Source organism: Capra hircus, chromosome 5 (genome assembly GCF_001704415.2).
Source record: "Capra hircus breed San Clemente chromosome 5, ASM170441v1, whole genome shotgun sequence".
Classification (NCBI taxonomy): Eukaryota; Metazoa; Chordata; class Mammalia; order Artiodactyla; family Bovidae; genus Capra; species Capra hircus.
Window position 1 is genome coordinate 81688261 of NC_030812.1, and position 21467 is coordinate 81709727.

Sequence of the window (21467 nt, forward strand, 5' to 3'; positions counted from 1 at the left end):
GTATAAAAGCACAGATTCTGATGGGAGTTATGAGGGTCTGACTCCTAGTTCCACTACTTGTTTAATTCTGTGACCTTGGGCAAAACCTAACCTTCTACCTCCACTTTCACCATCCGTGAAATGGGAATGAGAGTGGGACCTTTCTCTCATTTTTCTTTTTTTGATTTTACATTTATTTTAATTTTTTAAAAATTTAAGTGGAATTTAGTTGACTTAAAATATTAGTTTCTGATGTACAATATAGTAATTGATATTTTTATAGATTATATGGCATACAAAGTTATAAAATATTGACTGGTCCATGTGCTATACAGTATGTCCTTGTAATTTATTTTTTAAAATTTTTATTGGAGTATGATATAATTGATGTGAAGCTCTTATCATAGTGCTTGGTGCATAGTGTCTGACCATTCATTGTTAGCTGTTATTAGAGTGTGTGTGAGTATGTGTGTGTTTTGTGCAGAGAGGGTGTTTCTTAGTTTTCATTCTTTAAACTTCAGTTCTCTATTCACCTTTTTTTCATCTGAAAGGATCTTATGAAGTTAAGCAACTTAAGTGACAAAATATCACAGCAAGCATATTCTGAAACTCTGAGGTATAATCAACACAACTGTATTTGCTCATTTGGAATGTAAAGTTGGAAGTAATAATAATGGATATTTATGTAATGCTTTAACTTTGAGTATTTTACCCTTTGCTGACAGATATTTCATAGTGAAAGACTTAGAAGGTCTAGGGCTGCAATTTCTTGGTCTTTGTAATAGTGAGATGCCAGACCAGTCCATGATGTGATAAACACAGATGGGGCAGGTGAGCTGTCTAAGCTTTTTATCAGGAAATTCTAAACATGAACTCTATAACCTTTCATGCCAGTCATCTCTGCCATTGGTCCCGTCATAACACAGAAGGCAGTAGGTAGTATATAGAAAGGGCCTTCTTCCTAACACAAGATCCCCTTGACAGCATTTCTCATCTGCCTCTGCCTGAACCCTATTGTGAAAGCTAACTTGCCTGTGATTAATTTGCTGTTGTATTATACTGGCTTCCCTGTGTGCCCAACTTTGGAGATAGGCTATTTTGTCAGGATGCCGCTTAAAATGTTGCAGCTATAATTGAGCCCAGCATTCTGAGTGTGCATCATTGAGTCTAATATTCTGAATGTGTCCCCAGTTCTCTGGTTGAAGCTCCATTCTTCCGTGAATCAGCCTGAAATGTCTCTATCACCTTTCCAGTCACAATATCATGGTATTCATTTATTATATTTGGGGTGAACATATACTTTATCGTCTAAATTAGGATTCTTTTGAGAGTAAAAAAGGACATGGTAATTAAGCTCAGGCACCAGGCATAAAACCAGAATTGGCTTGGACACATAAAATTATATGAAGTTGAACTCAAATCTGTTAGATACTCAAGCAGCTGCATTTTTCTGAATTTAAATTCAGAACTGTACATTTGTTAAAGTTTCATTGCGTTGATGTTTGTCCTGTAGAGATTATTTCAAATCTAGATTTTTGTCTGTCAAATTAATCATTCATCCCCATTCTGTGCCATCTGAAAATCTGATACACACCTTTCATGCACATCTTTTTTTTGGTAATATAAAAGTTACCTCCCCAGATCCACAGCACCAGCTCATCTCCACTGTTAAACTGAGGCACAGGATCTTAGAGTGTTCCCGTCTCAAATATTTGCATTTTTGCAGGAGACAAAAATGAGTAAAACCTTTTGGAGCAGAAAGAACAGAAATCTAACAATTGTTTCTCAGGCAATTTGGCAGGTGTTTCCTCTGCAAAATTTGAGCATCTTCCATATACTAGATATTAGGTGCTGAGTGTAGTGCTGGGCACTGTGCTTAGTTGCTCAGTGGTGTCCGACTTTTTTTGACCCCGTGAACTGTAGCCTGCCAGGCTCCTCTGTCCATGGAGATTCTCCAGGCAAGAATACTGGTGTGGATTGCCATGCCCTCTTCCAGGGGATATTCCCAACTCAGGGATCAAACCCAAGGGGATTCTTTACCATCTGAGCCACCAGGGAAGCCCAAGAATACTGGAGTGGGTAGCCTAATTCCTTCTCCAGGGGTACTTTTTGACCCAGGAATTGAACCAGGGTCTCTTGCATTACAGGTAGATTCTTTATCAGCTGAGCTACCAAGGAAGATGAATGTAGAGTTACATGCAAACATGTTAGTTATCAAAAATGCCATCTGATGGATAGGTAAGGTTGTAAAGGTAGAGGAGGTGTTTCCTCTACAGATTCTGAGCGTCTTCCATGTGGCAGATAATAGCTGGTGAATGTAGAGTTACATGCAGAATGTTACTTAGCAAAGGGTGCCGTCTGATGGATAGGTAAGGTACTAAAGGTACAGGTCAAATAGAGTGGGGTGAAAAAGAGGAAGACTTATTTCAAAGGATATCTTCCTGTTCTATTGTAATTGCCTGTATAGAAACTTCATGGGGCAATTAATAGAAGGATAATTTTTATTTCAAAGTAAAAACTGGATTTCAGAAGTCTATAAATCAAGAAAAAGTTCCTTTGATCATGTCAGTTTTCACTCCTCTTGACAACAGAATTCCTTCCTTCCTTTGTTTCCTTTCCTTCCCCTCCTTTTCTCCTCTCTTTATGTAGATTTTTTAAAAAATTTCGTTTCCTTTAACCCTAACCTGTATTCATGTGTAAAGTAGTAAAGTCACTCAGTCATGTCCAACTCTTTGTGACCCCGTGGACTGCAGCCCACCAGGCTCCTCAGTCCATGGGATTCTGCAGGCAAGAATATGGGAGTGGGTTGCCATTTCCTTCCCCACGGGGTCTTCCTGACCCAGGGATCGAACCCGGGTCTCCCGCATTGGAGGCAGACGCTTTAACCTCTGAGCCACCAGGGAATCCTGTAAAATAGTCACTTTCAAACACTTTGTATTTCAACTCTCAGTGTGGGATACTGAATACTGTATGTTTCACATCATAATCCAGCATGTAACACACACGTACACGTGTGCATGTGCACACACACACACACAGACACATGAAACAAGTTTCTTGAATAGAATACTTGCTAGTGCAATGACTTCTGTTTACGTTCTCTTCTCTTCCCACTCCGTCTCATTCCATCCCTCTTGAAGCTCCATGGTGATGTATGGTAGAAACCATCACAATATTATAAAATAATTATCCTCCAATTAAAAATAAAATAAAATTAAAAAGTCAAATGCCATTTCATTCCATCCCATTTCATTTCAGTCCATTCAAAAAGGGCTGACTGAAGCCAAATAAATTGACTTCAAACTTGGTTTGCACAATTACAGTTTTTCAAACAACTATTGTTGTTCAGTTGCTAAGCCATGTCTGTTTGTGACCCCAGGGATTGCAGCATACCAGGCTTCCCTGTCCTTCACTATTTCCCAGAGCTTGCTCAAACTTATGTCCATTGAATTATTGTCCGTTTACTTATAAATTATTTATAGAAATAGATGCTTTATGGTCATAATAATCAACAAAAAGTAGTTTTACTTGGGCACAACTCTGCAATAATAGTGATGATTAGGACTTTGTCATCTTTTTTTTTCCTTATGGGTATATCTGCTCACAGAGGACCTAGCATGAGACACTGATTTTGTTTTTTTCTCCTGTATGGGTGTAACAGTGAATTCAACAGCTAGATAATGAACAGCGAGAAATTCTTCAATCTAAATATTATATAACTCTCCATTACATAATTATAACTTGGCATAAAATATTTTGTATTCAACTTTAAAAAAGTTTAAGCCAGGAGTTATTATTGCCATGCTGCAATTTGCAATTCGTTTAAAAAGTCCATCACTATAAAGTTATTTTACCTGTCTTAAAAGTTTAGTTATTCAGCTATTTGAAAATTACTACTTTTAAAGTGGAGGCCTTGAGACCATGAAATATCCTGCCTAATTGTTTCAATGTTGCTACTTTGTTACTTCTATTAAGTCGGAGTCGCAGATACTCAGCCCTTTTTAAAATACATTTTTGGGTCCTATGGCACCCCACTCCAGTACTCTTGCCTGGCAAATCCCATGGATGGAGGAGCCTGGTAGGCTGCAGTCCATGGGGTCGCTAAGAGTTTGACACGACTGAGCGAATTCACTTTCACTTTTCACTTTCATGCATTGGAGAAGGAAATGGCAACCCACTCCAGTGTTCTTGCCTGGAGAATCCCAGGGATGGGGGAGCCTGGTGGGCTGCCATCTATGGGGTCACACAGAGTCGTACACGACTGAAGTGACTTAGCAGCAGGAGAGGTTTGCGGAGAAGGCAATGGCACCCCACTCCAGTACTATTGCCTGGAAAATTCCATGGATGGAGGAGCCTGGTAAGCTGCAGTAAATGAGGTCGAGAAGAGTTGGACACGACTTCACTTTCACTTTCACTTTTCACTTTCATGCGTTGGAGAAGGAAATGGCAACCCCCTCCAGTGTTCTTGCGTGGAGAATCCCAGGGACCGAGGAGGCCGTCTATGGGGTTGCACGGAGTTGGACACGACTGATGCGACTTAGCAGCAGCAGCAGCAGCAGCAGGAGAGGTTTGAGCTTCCCAGGTGGCATTAGTGGTAAAGAACCCACCTGCCAAAGCAGGAGACATAAGAGATGTGGGTTCATTCCCTGGTTTGGGAAGATCCCCTGGAGGAGGGAATGACAATCCACTCTAGTATTCTTGCCTGGAGAATCCCATGGACAAAGGAGCCCAAAGAGCCAGACATGACTGAAGCAACTTGGCACATATGCACAGGAGAAGTTAAGCATTTCTAGGAGTATGAAACCAGGAAAAGCTAGGCTATTATGTTGTGTTTTAATTTCAGTAAATGTACCTAAGTGTATCTTTTAGCATGTATCAGAATTTTATTCTTTTTATGGTGGAGCTATAGCCTATGGTGGCTCAGATGGTAAAGCATCTGTCTACAATGCGGGAGACCCGGGTTTGATCCCTGGGTTGGGAAAATCCCCTGGAGAAGGAAATGGCAATCCACTCCAGGACTATTGCCTGGAAAATCCCAAGGACAGAGGAGCCTGGTAGGCTACAGTCCATGGGGTCGCAAAGAGTCAGACACGACTGAGCGACTTCATTTCACTTCATAGTCCATCGTAAGTGCACATTTTGTTTATCTATTCATCTCTTGATGGATGTTTGGATTTCTCTTACTTCTTGTGAAAACAGAGATTAATCTGGAGTAAATCTAAAAACTATTTTTGAAAATTCAGGATAGATCTTCAGTTTCAGTTTCTTCATTTATCAAACTAATGCTAACCTCAAAGCGTTTTGAGAAGAATTAAGTTAGGGAACGTGACAAGCTCTGATACATAGGAGACACTATAAAAGTGTATTATATAGCTATAAATAAAAAAATACAAGTAAACACATATAAAATATATATAAATAAATATTGTGTATATGTATGTCTATGTCTATATGTGTGGTGTTAGTAGTGGTTTAGTTGCTCAGTGGTGTCCATCTCATTTGTGATCCCACGGACTGTAGCCCACCACGTTCCTCTCTCCATGGAATTCTCCAGGCAAGAATAGTGGAGTGGGTTGCCATTTCCTTTTCCAGGGGATCTTCCTAACCCAGAAATCAAGCCCATATCTCCTGCTTGGCAGGCAGATTGTTTATCAGTGAGCCACCTGGGGAAGCCCTATGTCTATATGTATCAGTTCAGTTCAGTTGCTCAGTCATGTCCGACTCTTTGCGACCCCATGAATCGCAGCACGCCAGGCCTCCCTGTCCATCACCATCTCCCAGAGTTCACTCAGACTCACGTCCATCGAGTTGGTGATGCCATCCAGCCATCTCATCCTTGGTCGTCCCCTTCTCCTCCTGTCCCCAATCCCTCCCAGCATCAGAGTCTTTTCCAGTGAGTCAACTCTTCACATGAGGTGGCCAAAGTATTGGAGTTTCAGCTTTAGCATCATTCCTTCCAAAGAAATCCCAGGGCTGATCTCCTTCAGAATGGACTGGTTGAATCTCCTTGCAGTCCAAGGGACTCTCAAGAGTCTTCTCCAACACCACAGTTCAAAAGCATCAATTCTTCGGTGCTCAGCCTTCTTCACAGTCCAACTCTCACATCCATACATGACTACTGGAAAAACCATAGCCTTGACTAGATGGACCTTAGTCGGCAAAATGATGTCTCTGCTTTTGAGTATGCTATCTAGGTTGGTCATAACTTTTCTTCCAAGGAGTAAGTGTCTTTTAATTTCATGGCTGCAGTCACCATCTGCAGTGATTTTGAAGCCCAAAATATAAAGTCTGACACTGTTTCCACTGTTTCCCATCTATTTCCCATGAAGTGATGGGACTGGATGCCATGATCTTCATTTTCTGAATGTTGAGCTTTAAGCCAACTTTTTCACTCTCCTTTTTCACTTTCATCAAGAGGCTTTTTAGTTCCTCTTCACTTTCTGCCATAAGAGTGGTATCATCTGCATGTCTGAGGTGATTGATATTTCACCCAGCAATCTTGATTCCGGCTTGTGTTTCTTCCAGTCCAGCGTTTCTCATGATGTACTCTGCATATAAGTTAAATAAGCAGGGTGACAATATACAGCCTTGACATACTCCTTTTCCTATTTGGAACCCGTCTGTGGTTCCATGTCCAGTTCTAACTGTTGTTTCCTGACCTGCATACAGATTTCTCAAGAGGCAGGTCAGGTGGTCTGGTATTCCCATCTCTCTCAGAATGTTTCACAGTTTATTGGGATCCACACAGACACATATATATACACACACATGTGTATATGTACACACTCATTTATGTATGTATACATTTGCTTCAGTTTCTTTCAGACTTGATATTTGTGTATTGTGACTTGAAGACTTGCCTTTTGATTTTGGAATCAGCCTGCTGATTACATATTTTTTTTGATTGTGCTTGTTAATATGAAATTTTAAGAATGGGAAATTAATTGAAAATTATAAATTATGATGTTTTGGTAGTGAATTCTGCTTAGGCCTAGAGTTTGCTTATTGCTAAAATTAAAACCTTGACAGGAATGAAAATAAGCATTGGTACATTTGAATTTTATTTTTCTGTCTCACTCCAGAGGAAGCAGAATATAAAATTTCCCTTGTTTTTGAGAATTTAGCCATTAATGTAGGAATTCCTATTAATGTCTTAACATTTATTTAATTATATATGCATACGTGGCACACTGGGCTTCCTTTGTGGCTCAGCTGGTAAAGTATCCGCCTGCAATGCAAGAGACCTGGGTTCAACTCCTGAGTTGGGAAGATCCCCTGGAGAAGGGAAAGGCTACTCACTCCAGTATTCTGGGCTGGAGAATTCCATGGACTAAGTATAGTCCATGGAGTCACCAAGAGTCAGATAGGACTGAGTGACTTTCACTTTCACTTCTATGTGGTGTACTTCCCATGATAAAACATAAATGTACCTTTGAAGTATTATAATTGTTTTATATCTATCTATCTAGATATCAGAAATCTATATATTTTTAGATGTAGATAGATATCTATGGGGTTGCAAAGAGTCGGACTCGATTCAGCGACTTTCACTCACTCACTCAGATAGATGTATATCAGAGGATTACAGTTCACATTCTGACTTAATTCCTTACCAACTTTTTGGATTTAAGAGAAGTATCAATTTCTTTCTCTGGAATATAGAGAAAATTATCCCCGCTAACTCTCAGCGTTGTTGTGAAGATCAGATGTTCTTTATTATCAATATGCATTACTCTCTATGGTTTACGAGGTGCTCCAAGGCAGTTCACTGTATCGAGCAAACCAAGTATGGTATCAACATCTGTCACTGCGGGGCCAGTCACTTCACAGGGCTTTCAAGCATCCTGTGTGTGATTGAACTTGTGTATATCTGTAAGTTATTTCAGTCTATAGATTCTATCTTGAATGACTAAGGCAACTTACTCTGAGCTTTTACTTCCTATGTCAGAGAAGGGAAAGGTTAGATTTTATCTGGAGCCCCTTCGAGTTGTAACATTTTTATAATCTACAGGCCATTTCTCTCCTTCTTCAGTAGTAAAATAGCTGACTTTTGCTTAGAAGAAGCTATCCTGCAACCTTCATGCTGGAAGCCACGTATTCTGATAAATTTTAACACTTGCTAACACCTGCAGTAAATTTTCTTTGGCTTTTGTAACATTCTAGAGGACGCTTCCCCTCTATCTTCTATCCTTGCCTTTGATCATGATCAGGGAGTAGATGTTTGGTTTGAAATTTCCACGCATAAACAAAACAAAACAGACTCCTTTAAAAAAAACATACTCTAAACTTTAAGAGTTCTTTAAACACACTGTATTTCAGGATACGTTTCTTAGAGAAACTGAAAAATAAGAAGAGAGCTACAATTATATTTTTGGCCAGTGAATGTGTACCTCTCTCTGACCAACTGTTAATTCTAATTGCTGGCATCCAGTCACACCTCATCTGCCTGTCCCTAGCCCTGGGGAGAGTTTTGTTACCACTTTCCGTTTTATCATTGGGAAGGGCCTGTTGTCTTCATGGAACTCTGCTCCATCCGGTTTATATTAAAAACAGGAGAAGCTCAGAGGCTCTCCCTCCCCACCTTTCTCCATGTGGAGATAATAAAGCCCTTGGCAGCCACATTCTCTGTAATCAGCATGAGGTAATTTTATAGGCTTCCATGAAAGAGCCATTTGTTGAATGCCTGCTTTGTGACACCCATTTGCTGATGGTTTAATGTTTTGCCTCATTTAAATCTTACGACATCTCATGGAGGGAGAAGAAATGAAACAAAGTTTTCTTTCCACCATTACCAAGGGAAATTGTTGGCTACTACATAACTTGAACTTCATGTATAATAACCTAGAATAGAGTCCTACAGACCGTTTCTGGGGTGCAAAACCTGCCTTGTATTTTAGGAAGCACTTGTATCCGTACAAAGCAAAACATTTGAGAACTATTTAGTGAGGTATCGCGAGTAGAAATTTAGACTGGTTTCCTTCCAGACGCACATGGCGTCGCTTGGGAAGGTTAGTTCTTTGATTTACAGTGTTCCATACTGAGGAATACATGCTCCACACCATTTGAGTGGCTTTCATATTTCTTCCCTCCATGAACATTTATTAGAAGGTTTAAGATACCAGCAGATCTTTCAGTTTAACGTGAACACTTCCGGGAGGTTTGATTCCCTTCCATGGTTTTAAAATAAATGTTCCAATTTTAAGACTTTTTTTTTTTTTTTTTTACACAATATTGCTTGACTGAACATAGCCTGTTAGTCAGATTTCTAGCATTTCCTGACCTTCTATAATTCTGCAAAAATTGCTGGCCTTAGATCTTTAGGTTAAGTTTTTTTTCTTTTTTTAATTTAACTTGAATTACTTGCTTGTAATTACTTATTTATGCTTTTGATGTTTGCTTTATGAAGCAAACCTTGCCTTTTTCTTTTTTTAAAGTATGCTTTGAGTCTTGAAATGCTAGAGATTGTTGCTACCTAGTTAATAAATGACACTAAGTAGCTTTGTAATTAGAAAACTCCCTGAGGTCTTTTTTCCTACCAGTATATACATCTTTAAATTTAGAGAATGAGCAGACGAAGGGGTTCCAGAGTTCTGGAAGCAGGTTGAGGAGGGTAATGAGAGTGGATAGATAGGTCTGGATTCCTGCACGCCAAAGAAAGTGTTAGTTGCTCAGTCATGTCTGACTCTTTGTGAGCCCATGTAGCCCACCAGGCTCCTTTGTCCATGGAATTCTCCAGGCAAGAATATTGGAGTGGGTGGCCATTCCCTTCTCCAAGGGATCTTCCCAACCCAGGAATTGAAACCTGGGTTTCCTGCATTGCAGGTGGATTCTTTACCAGCTGAGCCACCAGCGAAGAGAAAGGAAGGCTTTTTGTCAAGGCTGTACCCATGCTGGTGCTAGTTATTGCTTCTGCATATTTTAAAAGATACTAAGGCTATGGTTTTTCCTGTGGTCATGTATGGATGTGAGAGTTGGACTGTGAAGAAAGCTGAGCACCGAAGAATTGATGCTTTTGAACTGTGGTGTTGGAGAAGACTCTTGAGAGTCCTTTGGACTGCAAGGAGATCCAACCAGTCCATCCTAAAGGAGATCAATCCTGGGTGTTCATTGGAAGGACTGACGCTAAAGCTGAAACTCCAGTACTTTGGCCACCTCATGAGAAGAGCTGACTCATTGGAAAAGACTCTGATGCTGGGAGGGATTGGGGGCAGGAGAAGGATGAGATGGCTGGATGGCATTATTGACTAGATGGACATGAGTTTGGATAAACTCAGGAAGCTGGTGATGGACAGGGAGGCCTGGCGTGCTGCGATTCATGGGGTTGCAAAGAGTCGGACACGACTGAGCAACTGAACTGAACTGAACATGGTAGTGGAGACTTTACCCTTTACTTCTTGCCGTGCTTTTTCTGGGAATTCAAGAACTGTATACAAAGACACATTGTGGCGTCTGAGACTGTGGCATCAATGAAGGGGTGAACACCTTGTCATGAATTTGACATTTTGGGGTTATGTTTGGGTTTAATCTGAGAGCTTTACTTTTGGAAGCTCTTTGCTGAGAGCTCTGGAAGTGTTTAGTCACTTCTTAATCTTAGTAAAGCTACTGCTGAATGAATGGAGCAATGTTAATAATAATACCTTACATTTAATGCTTATTATAGGGCTTTAAAGTTCACAGAGTAATTTCACAGATTTTCTGTTTTTTTTTTTTTCTCATCTCAGCAGCTCTGTGAATTAGGTGTGGCAAGTATTATTACCACCTTTATTGTGCAGTAAATTTAAAATCAGACAGAATACGTGACTAGCCCAAGAACAGATTTTTTAAAATGTTTTCTAAAGGAGGTAGAGGGAGAGTTACACACACACACACACACACACACACACACACACACACACACCCATCACTGTTACCACCAACATCATTTTTACAGAGGTCTGAATGCCCTAGGTTTCTTCCTGTCAACCAGAATAGTCCTGTGATGATGGTACCCACAGAAACACTTCAATTATTTACAAAATGAGATGCCTCCTGGGGAGAACTAAACAGCTGAGGCTCTGAAAATGGAAAGGGCTTTGAAAATCTAAACCTTAGTGTCTCAACCAGAGTGGGAGGATGTCAGCTAGACTAACCTCACTTTCCCTCTCCCTCACCCTTCCCCACCCCACACTAATAGGTAAGACTACGCCTGTTGGTTCTGCTGCTTTCTTTTTAAATCTGCAGCTACCCTAAAACTCCCATAGGCCTAGATCCTCCCTATCTCTGATCAAACTGGCAGTGGACTTTCATGCTGGGCTTCTCATCTTGCTGTTTATGTCAACCCCCACATGCTGTAAGAGCTGAAAACCCTAAGAATAGGGTGTTTTCCCTGGGGTAGAGAGCATACTCCTAACCTAAAACATGGCACCCTGCAGACCCAGATTTCAGCCAGTGTTGCCGATTTCATTTCACAGCCTGGAACGTCATTTTCTTGACCAGTTGGTAGGTCCCTGGACATTCTGCTTCTCTGCCCTGGGACTGGCATGGACTCTGTTTGAGATACCCCCCCCACCCCCTCCCCCGACCCTGCAAACCCTGAGCATTTGAACCTTCTTGCCAACATGCTGAATTAGTATATATTCTTTAACACTTAACTTGTGTCTTCTTCTCTGGAAGACTTTTCTGGATCCCCCTAAACAATGTGAATGGGCTCTTGGGTCTTTGAGGCCCATAGCACCTTCTCCAGGGCCTCATTGTGAAAATTCATCACACAGTCGATGCCTGTTTCACCCACTAGACGGAGAGCTTTCTGAGGACAGGGTCTGAGTCCTCACACCCAGAGGCACAGCCTACTAGTCAACCCTAGTTGGCTGGATGTTTGACTGGATGCATCACAATCGCTTTGGCTATGACGATGAGGACTGTGACAGTTTCTTTGCTAGCTACCCAAGGATACCATTCATTAGGAGTGCTCCTGGGGTGGTCTAGAATTTAGGAAAAAAATTTTTTTTTGTCAGAAGACTATTTCCTAATGGACTTAACTAGGGATTTGAAGTAATGGAGAACCCTTTTTTTTTTTTTTTTTTTTTCTTTCTTCATAGATGAAGGTTGTCAGAAGTAGAGATTGTAGATTATGGAGTTAAGTTCTACTTAAATATAGACTTGTATTTTTGCCTAATATAGGACAGTTAAAGCAGTCTGCTGTGTTACTTTGGGAGTACTCTTTTGGAGATATCATTAAACAACCTTGGTATGCGTGCTTGTAAAACTTGTATATTCTCTTTGTAGATACTAATATATAAGAATAGTTCCTAGGGGTTATCAACCTATGCTGCCAAGGAAAACAGGTTTTAAATCTAGTTATTTGGGTTTCACACGCTTGTGCCTGGTGAGGATTCCTGTCTCCTGCTCTAATTATGACAGTCTTCCCACCTACTTTGAGCAGTTAGAAGGTATCTGTTTTCTGCTACTTATAAAATATACTCATCCACATCAATAACTTTTAGACCAGAAGTTAATCATGTTTTCTGTAGGTGTATATGTGTAGAGGGGAAGCAATCAATAGAATTTGTTATTATTTCTAATTACAAGCTATAGAAAAAAGTCATTTTTTCTTCTGAGTTTTAAAACTTCCTTAAGTAACTTACAGTAATATTTCTTGATCATGTGTGCCGTTAGAACCAAAAGAGAGATTTGAAAAGAGATTGTCTCGGACTTCCCTGGTGGTGCAGTGGATAGGTATCCACCTGCCAATGCAGGGGACAGGGGTTCGACCCCTGGTCCGGGAAGACCCCACATGCCACGGAACAACTAAACCCGTGTACCACAACTACGGAGCCTGTGCTCTGGAACCCTGATCTGCAACTAGTGAACCCATGTGTTGCAACCACTGAAGGCTGTGCTCCACAACAAGAGAAGCCACTGCGATGAGAAGCCTGTGTGCAACAATGAAGAGCAGTCCCTGCTCACCGCAACAGAGAAAACCCGAGCCCAGCAACAAAAACCCAGTGCAGCCAAAAATAAATAAACAAAAGTATATGAAAAAGAAAAGCGATCGCCTCATTTAATTCTACACTTAATTTTAAAGAGAATGATAGAATGTGTGTATATATATATATATATATATATATATATATATATAAAATATAGTCAATAATGTGCCTAAAGTTGACATTTGAGTTGACTGAAGTGTATCTTTGGAAATGTATTTGAAAAATGAAAATGAATGTGAACATTAACACATCAGTCAAAGCAAGGTTAATTTATTATATAGAAGTTTTACAAGTTTTTGTGAGATAAATGAAAATAATGTTTGGATCTTTTGTGACAATACTCCTTTACTGTAGAATATTGGGCATTGACCTATATTCTAGATTGTAATCCATTCCACAAACATACAGAATCACTAACAAATAAAAGCAGGGTTCAGGCAAACTTCCATTTTCCTCTTTAAACAGAAAAAATTTGTTTTTCCACTTAGAGATATCACTATATTATTACACAATGATTTTCTAACTTAATATTTAGTAGTAGAGTATAATCTTAGTTTTTTGTTTTGCTTTGTTTTTCCCTTATAACAATGCAGTACAATCATTATAACATACTGCATCTCAGATTTCCACACCATGTTCACCCTAGATATGTGTAACCTTGGGGAATAGATGACTGAGATGCAATTGCTTGATTGCTGTGATTGTTTCTACTTCTTCCATCACTTTTGACTGTCAAAGATACATACCATGAATAAGTAATTGATTGTACAAAGTCAGATAAGGCAAGGAAAGACACTAATCTGGTTCTCCTGACTTTCTAAGACCAGGTACCGCATTATAATTAAGAAGTGCTTAATAATGTTCACATTGGTTTGGTTTCTTTATGAATCACATTAGCTATGGTTTCTTTTAAAAACCCTAACCAAATGAAAAAGGTGGTATTTTAACAGACTAAATAATTATTTGAAAAGCAATGTTATGGGTAGAATTTAAGAATTCACCTGAGTATGGGCTAAATGATGTTTAAATGTTATTTATATGCAGACATTCGAGATTCTGATACTCAGCTATAAGGGAAACCTAAAAAATGCTGGTCTCCTTAGTTACAGTGTTTTCGTTTGTTGATTTGTCATAGACTGCCTCTTTAAGGTGTGCCCTATGAACCGATATTCTGCTCAGAAGCAATATTGGAAAGCCAAGCAAGCTAAACAAGGCAACCACACAGAGGCGGCCTTGCTGAAGAAGTTACAGGTAAGGACTAGCCTTCCATCTCTGGCTTAAGACAGAACAAGTACAGCAATAACAAAAGATCTATTCCATAGCTTGGTGATTTCCCGCAATACATTCAGATCCAGAACAGATGTGGCAACACGCTGAAAGTGGAAAGGACGTTTAAGTCTTTCTAATCCGTGTATGACTTCTGATTTCCTGGTGTGTAGGTATTGTATTTCTTGCTGTTTGTTAGGGTGTGCCGGACCAATTCAGATATTCACATCACACTGAAAACCAATTCAGAATCTCTGCAGGAATATCAAATCCAGTTATATTTTACTTGACATAGTGCCCATTTTCTTTTGAAAGACTATCAGAAAAAAATTGAAAGTCTATTATTTCTGATTTGGACTCTGTGTAAATTTAATAAGACTTTGTTATTAAAATTCCTGTTACTTTTAGAATTGAAGCTGTATTTTGAAGCTTTTGAAATTTGTCTGTGTTTGGCTTCTCTAGCAATATTCCTTCTGAAAATAATTTTTTAAGACTAAACTGCTTAGTCCTTTTTCTGAAATTTCTAACATAAAAGCATATCAATATATTTTAGGCTCCATTTCAGCATTAAACTGAGAGAATTGTCACACATTATAATCATAGATTTAGTTACTGCCCCACTTCTCCCTAAGCACCAAGTTTAAAGCAATCTGCCTATTTTAGTCTTGATTGTATTCTTTGTTCCTAAAATCAACCTTTTTTTCTGTGTCAGCTATTGTGCTCTATTTGTTATGGTTTCACAGTAAATATTTGATAATCACTTTATAGCATGCTGCAGAACTGGAACAAAAACAAAATGAATCAGAGAATAAGAAGCTATTGGGAGAAATTGTGAAATACAGTAATGTTATACAAGTAAGTATCTATTTATTTTTGTATAAAGGAGATGAATATTTTATTGATAATTTGCATTTGGTAGGAATGCCAACCTGCGTTAAAATTGGGGGCTACAATAGTTTGTTCTTTGGTCAAAATTATACAGTGTGATATTTTCAGTTGATATTTAGCGCATCATTCTATATGAATAAATCCAGTGTGTACACGTAAAGAAATGAGCTTATCTAGATGAATTACACAAATTATTAAATCAAAAGGAAGAAGATGGGGAAAGCTTGTAATAAAATAGTCTTTTAGAATTAATGAGACTAAACATGTAACATATGAAGCTTTATCTTTTCATTTTGTAGGGAGGAAAGTTTTCAAATTGTACTTTTAGATGAGAACTGTCCTTGAGTTATTATATCTTCTATTTCAATTAGTATGCACACTGATTTATTTCAGCAGCATTTCTTCCTTGTGCTTCACTAGATCTTATAATTTTTTACTTGGATAGTTGTTAACATATGCCCCAACCTTGTTCCAAAAAGAATGCAAGGCATTTTCAAAAATACCTTTCGCATAACAAGATAAAATAGAAATAAATAAGGTAACTGGATCAAAGGGAAAATACTGATGGCATGAATAAAGTGAAGTCAAAGGTGAGGCATGTTTATCATATCCATGTTGTAAAGACTGGTAAACTTTGAGTTGAAGCCTTTTTGTTGCTTGTCTAGGTATAAGGCCGTGTGAAATATTGTGATATTTACACATTAGTAGAAGGCTAGTACAGAGAACTAAGTCAGAAGTTTGGAAGCACAAACATTCTCAGGAAGAGGACCAGAGAACTGTTTCTCCAAAGAGCTCTCATAAAGAGGACACTGTTTAATATAGTAAACAATGGCCCTAACAACTTCCTTACCATAAACGCTACAATGAGGTGTTTCTTAGAGCTGTTTCAAAAAATAACATCCCCTGATGTTTTGTTATTGGCCAGTGGCCAAGTGCCAGAGCACGGGACCAACAGAGCAATTCTCTGATGGGGCAAGAGGAGAGCCCTGGGTCTGCGACTCCCTGGTTCTTACAAGTTAATCCCATAATAGACTGTGTGTTACCTGTGGCTGAATGTCCCTTGGGTGGTCCTCCATAACTAGAGTTTCTCTTAACCAAGTTTTGCTTCATATTAAGTGTCAGCAAGCAGAGTTTATGTTTCTTGTCCACAATCTGACATGCACATGTTTCCCGAAGTGTTAAGGGCTGAGCCACACCCTCTTAACAGGGTGGATTCCAAAAGGACTGGAGTTGGCACCTGAGGGTTTTCACTGGAAATTTCTGAGATAATTTCCTTCTTATTTTGTGGATGTTAAAGCGACCATTTTTTTTTTTTTCTTAATGATTGGGATAGTAGACAGGAAGGTTAATTGTTTCAGTTTTCCTACTCAGAATAATGTCTTGGAAAGGTTTTGCCCATGGGATCCAAATAAGCCCAGCAGTGGCGCTCCCGCCTTCATCTGAGAAGGAGCGGGATCATGTCCTCTTGTGGGAGTGGCAGAGGTTGTTCAGGACGAGCAGCTGGTCTCCTCACACAGGGGGATGAGGGCCGGTTTTAGGCAGGGGTGGTTAATAATATGAAGTGGGTTGATGCCTTATTCCAGTTCCTTTCTTATCCTTTAATATAGTTTGATTTTGTGGCCAGACAGGAATTGAGAAAGAATATGTTGGGTTGGTCAAAAAGTTCATTCAGGCTTTTCTGTAATGTCTTATGAAAACCTGAATAAACATTTTGGCCAACCCCGCAGTTGGGAGTAACATCCTGGTCTCTTTTGGAAAGCCTGGGTCTATCCTATTTTTTATCAGTAGATGAAAATCATTCAGGGACGTGTCCTTAGTTTTTTTCCCTTATGTGCTCACTTCGTATGAAACAGCACTGGGGGTGGAGGTGAGGAGGAACCCAGAGAAAGTCAACTCGGAAAGATGGTGAGTCTGCAAAGAGCTTCTTTGTTTACTCTTTCCCCTGAGCCGTGTTATGTGGGTATGTGATATAAATATAAACACATATGTGTAATGAACAGAGGAGATCAAAGAATGAAGGCAGTAATCCCTAACTTTTTCCTACAGCTACTGCATATAAAAAGCAACAAGTATCTGACTGTCAACAAGAGGTTACCTGCTTTACTGGAGAAGAATGCCATGCGCGTGTCCTTGGATGCTGCGGGAAATGAAGGGTCTTGGTTTTATATTCATCCCTTCTGGAAGCTGAGAAGCGAGGGCGACAATGTATGTAGCTCTAAGATGAGAAAAACGTGCGTTCATGAAGATGTTAGTTCTTAATAATGGCGAATCCAAAAAATGCGAAGAAAGGAAAGATAGTTTTCAAGTTTCAATGTATTATTTCATGTTAATTTCTTTAATAGGTTAAAAGCTTTTATTTATAGTACAGATTGTGCTCGGGAATCATAAAAAGACTAAGATCAGATTGATTTAAAATCATCTTCCAGCCAGAATTTTGTGAAAGAATTTAACATTAAAATATTGACTGAGACTTTTAAGGGAGAGAGAAGCAGAGTTTGCTTCTCGGCCTTATTCAGGGGGGAGTGTGGCTGTATAGAAGAAGCTGTGTTAGGAGATGGAGTTTATACCTTTGAATTTACAGAGTAACACAGCAAATCATGACAATATGTCATTTATTGGCTCAGTGGCCATTTGTTTACAATCTGTACAACTTAATAGATGTGTAATATATGAGGAGATGTGTAATGTAATGATTGGCAGTGACTCATTGATGACAGTACTTAAATATGTTATATCCTATGAATTTTAGTAGTTGTAAAGTATTTTTATGCTGCTTTATGGAGTAGAGAAAATAAAAATTACGTGTGATGATTCAATAGGATCAAAAGTTAGATATTTTTGTGTACAATAGATGAAGTAGCAGGTGACAGTCCTGGCATGTGGGAGATGCTTAATAAATTCTGGTTGACACCAAGTACTCAATAAATTTTGTAAATAGAATACAAATATTGGGTCAGGTGATCAATAAAAATAGTTGAAATTAAAAAAATTAACAAAAATTGAAAGCAATGTTAAAGTCTTATTATTCTGACAGTAATCAATACTGTAATAATATTTTTAAATGTATTGTCTGTTTCTTGTCTTAGAAATGTCTTATATTGTAATAAATCTATTTTTCCAGTGAATTTTGAAGTCCAAATTCAACTCCACAGGTTACAAGCTTCATGGTTTAATTTGGTTAATAGATTAGCTGATGATATCCTCCTTCGGTAAGGTTTGGGAGAAGCATGGCATGCAGGAATGTAATGCACTTTAAACTTGTTTTGGATTCCTTGAAAATAAGTTATTTTCTTTTTCCTTTTGGCATCAAGTGATGTTTGCTGTGAGCATGACATATTTTAATTTCAGTAGGTAGTTAATTACAGTCAACTCTCAATTATTCAGGGACTGGTCATACAGCTTAAGAACAACCTGTATCTTTGGATGCCCTGTTTTAAAATACTTCTCCAGCCCCCCTCACTGAGTAGGGTCCCTGTTTGCAGGTAGTCAGTGAAAATTAAGCATGACAACAAACAAAAGCTGAGCTCAAGCTCTAAAGGAATGGAATGAAATCATTGGATAAATTGGGGCCTTGAAATTAGTGTGGATTTTATTAATTGATGCTATCTAATTTTTCATCTTATCTATTCCTTTCCCTACTCCCAAATGCCTTTATGGACTTCCCTCATGGTTCAGATGGTAAAGAATCTACCTTCCATGTGGGACACCCAGGTTCGATCCCTGGGTCGGGAAGATCCCCTGGAGAAGGGAATGGCAACCACTCCAGTATTCTTGCCTGGAGAATCCCCATAGACAGAGGAGCCTGGTGGGCTACAGTTCATGGGGTCACAAAGAGTTGGGCATGACTGAATGACGAACAGTAAGCTCCAAATGCTCCTTGTCAATAAGCTATAATAAGGATGATTTTGTTAATTTACCCTATCTAATTTTTCATCTTATATTCCTTTCCCTACTCTCAAATGTCTTTAGAGGATCAAAGAGAGTTGACTGTAATGAACTATTTCAAATAATTAGCTGGACTGGATTGCAGGACGGGGAACAACCTACCACCCAAGCACTCCATCTTGGTTAAAGTGGATAGTACAATTGTTATGTGCAAAATAGAGATCCTCCTTATATAGATGTGCTCCATAAAGCATGGCTAAAGCAACCTTACACATTGCTTTTTGCTGAAATAGCTCACTGTTTTTGCTCACCACTGTAGCTTTTGTATGTGATTAAGGTTGCTGTGAAAGCATAAGCACATCCATACACCTTTATTTCCATGAAAATAATTGTATCATAATACTCATTTTCCTCCTTAGGAATAGGTAGCATTTTTCTAAAATACAAGTGTACTGTATTTTATTGAAGGCAGTTGGAAACCCTGTCATTTCATAACAAGTGGTTTAATTACTATTGATTTTTTGAAGCAATTTTTAATAAAAATTTTTAAATTATGAAAGTATGATAACATTTACTGGAGACTTGGAAAATACAGAACCAAGTTACCTTTATTTCCACTGTATGTTACAATTATTTTTTAAGTAGATAAATTAAGATTTTTTTGGTTGGAGTTTCAGTATCACACTCTCAGAAATTAGTAGAATGAATAGACAGAAAAGTAGAAGGGATATAGTAGACCTGAAGAGCACTATGAACCAATTCAACATAATTAAGATTTATACAATTTTCACACAATAACAGGATACAAATTCTGTTTGTTTCTGTGACTGTATAAGACTGTAGATTTTTCAAAAAAAACATTAAACTAAAAGGAAGAAATTGCAAGATTTAAAGGGCTTTTATTTTTTTTATTCTTATTTTTTTAAATTTTTATTTTTACTTTATTTTACTTTACAATACTGTATTGGTTTTGCCATACATTGACATGAAACCGCCACGGGTGTATATGAACTCTCAATCCTGAATCCCCCTCCCACCACCCACCCCATATCATCCCTCTGGATCATCCCCATGCACCAGCCCCAAGCATCCTGTATCAAACATAGACTGGCACTTCGTTTCTTACATGATAGTATACATGTTTCAAAATTTCTATTTTATTATTTACTAATTAGTTAAGTTGCAATTTAGGTTATAACTACCCAAAAGATGTTCAGTGACTGAAAGCCAATGTAAGACTGAGCTGATGATAGACTGGAGGGAAAAGTGCTCATCTCAAAAATCAGTAGTTTCTACTGTTTAAGGCCGTCTCTGTCATATATCTTATAGAATTTCAGGGTAGATAATTTTTGGGGAAAAATAGTTTCATGTATCTCTCAACTTTTAGCTGTGTAGATATCCATGCTTGTTGTTGCTCAGAAAGTCACTGGGGACAGCTTTGAACAGAGTACATAAATATTTTATTTTCGTTTATCTTCCCTTGATGGAGTAGTTAATTTTTCATCTTCAACTTGTTCTAAGAAGACATTGGTTCTTTACCTTGATAGTAGATTTTAAAAGGGAGAAAAGGTCAGATATTTCTTTCAATCAAGAAAAAGAAAAACAACCCTTAGGGAAAGAGCCTCTTTAAAGAGCAAGTAGATTTCACTCTTTTGAAAACCTAGACTCCTTGGAATTTCAGAGAAGGTGGGACTCGATCCCTGTTGTTTTGATTTCTACTGCAGTGTTCTTTTCACACCAGGTGCCACTTCAAAAGAAGGGTGGCTGCTGGTGGTATTGTGTTCCTCTTTATTTTCAGTAAAATCCCAGCATGAATCTTCCATGGCTGTTACATAAAATCGGCAGAAATGCTTTTGCAATTGCAGTTTTTTAAAATGTGTGTGCACTAGGGTGAATGTGATATGGCAGAAAATGATGTCATCCTCAAGTTCTGTATTAAATATATGGCCTCTCAGAGGACCTCTCCCCCGTCAGTGGATCAGGTTCCATGCCTGTACACTTCTGAAAATACTACCAAATTTACCAAGTTATCTAAATAGATAAGAATTCCTCAAGAATAGAGACTACTTTTTACACACGTTTGTGTTATTCTTAGCACTTCTTACTGTTCTTTTTATATCTTATGATTAGCATCTTTTCCATTTCATTTGTCAGTTTTATTCATCATGTGTGATCAAAGTAACCATTGTCAACAACAAGACCTAGGACCTAGAAATTAGTGAGATAATGTTAGATTCCCCTTATGAATACCACACTTATGAATCCTTGAAGTTGGTGACATTTTGGCTATATGACTAGTCTCTTAAAGTTATAGAAGACTTTACAGCTATTGTTTTGAAGTAAAACTAATATAGGGATTGATCCAAAGCTTACAGAAAGCTATGGTAAAATAGTGAGACTTAGAGCACTGACTATAGGTGCAACCAAAAGTATTCTTTTAATTGGAAAGATATAGCTAAAATATGTCACTATATTTAGCAA

At 38.5% G+C, this 21467-nt stretch overlaps 1 protein-coding gene across 2 annotated transcripts in view; it reads left to right on the top strand.

Moving 5' to 3' along the window:
• Positions 1 to 21467, top strand: part of ITPR2 (inositol 1,4,5-trisphosphate receptor type 2) — a 596562-nt gene that overhangs the window by 109200 nt on the left and 465895 nt on the right. For both annotated transcript variants that reach the window (XR_001918100.1, XM_005680737.3), the window contains exons 3-5: positions 14083 to 14198; positions 14982 to 15068; positions 17148 to 17306. Coding sequence is in view for 1 of the 2 variants with exons in the window: in XM_005680737.3 (XP_005680794.2) it covers positions 14083 to 14198; positions 14982 to 15068; positions 17148 to 17306 (362 nt within the window). In the remaining variant the exon portion in view is untranslated. The remainder of the gene's footprint in view (positions 1 to 14082; positions 14199 to 14981; positions 15069 to 17147; positions 17307 to 21467) is intronic.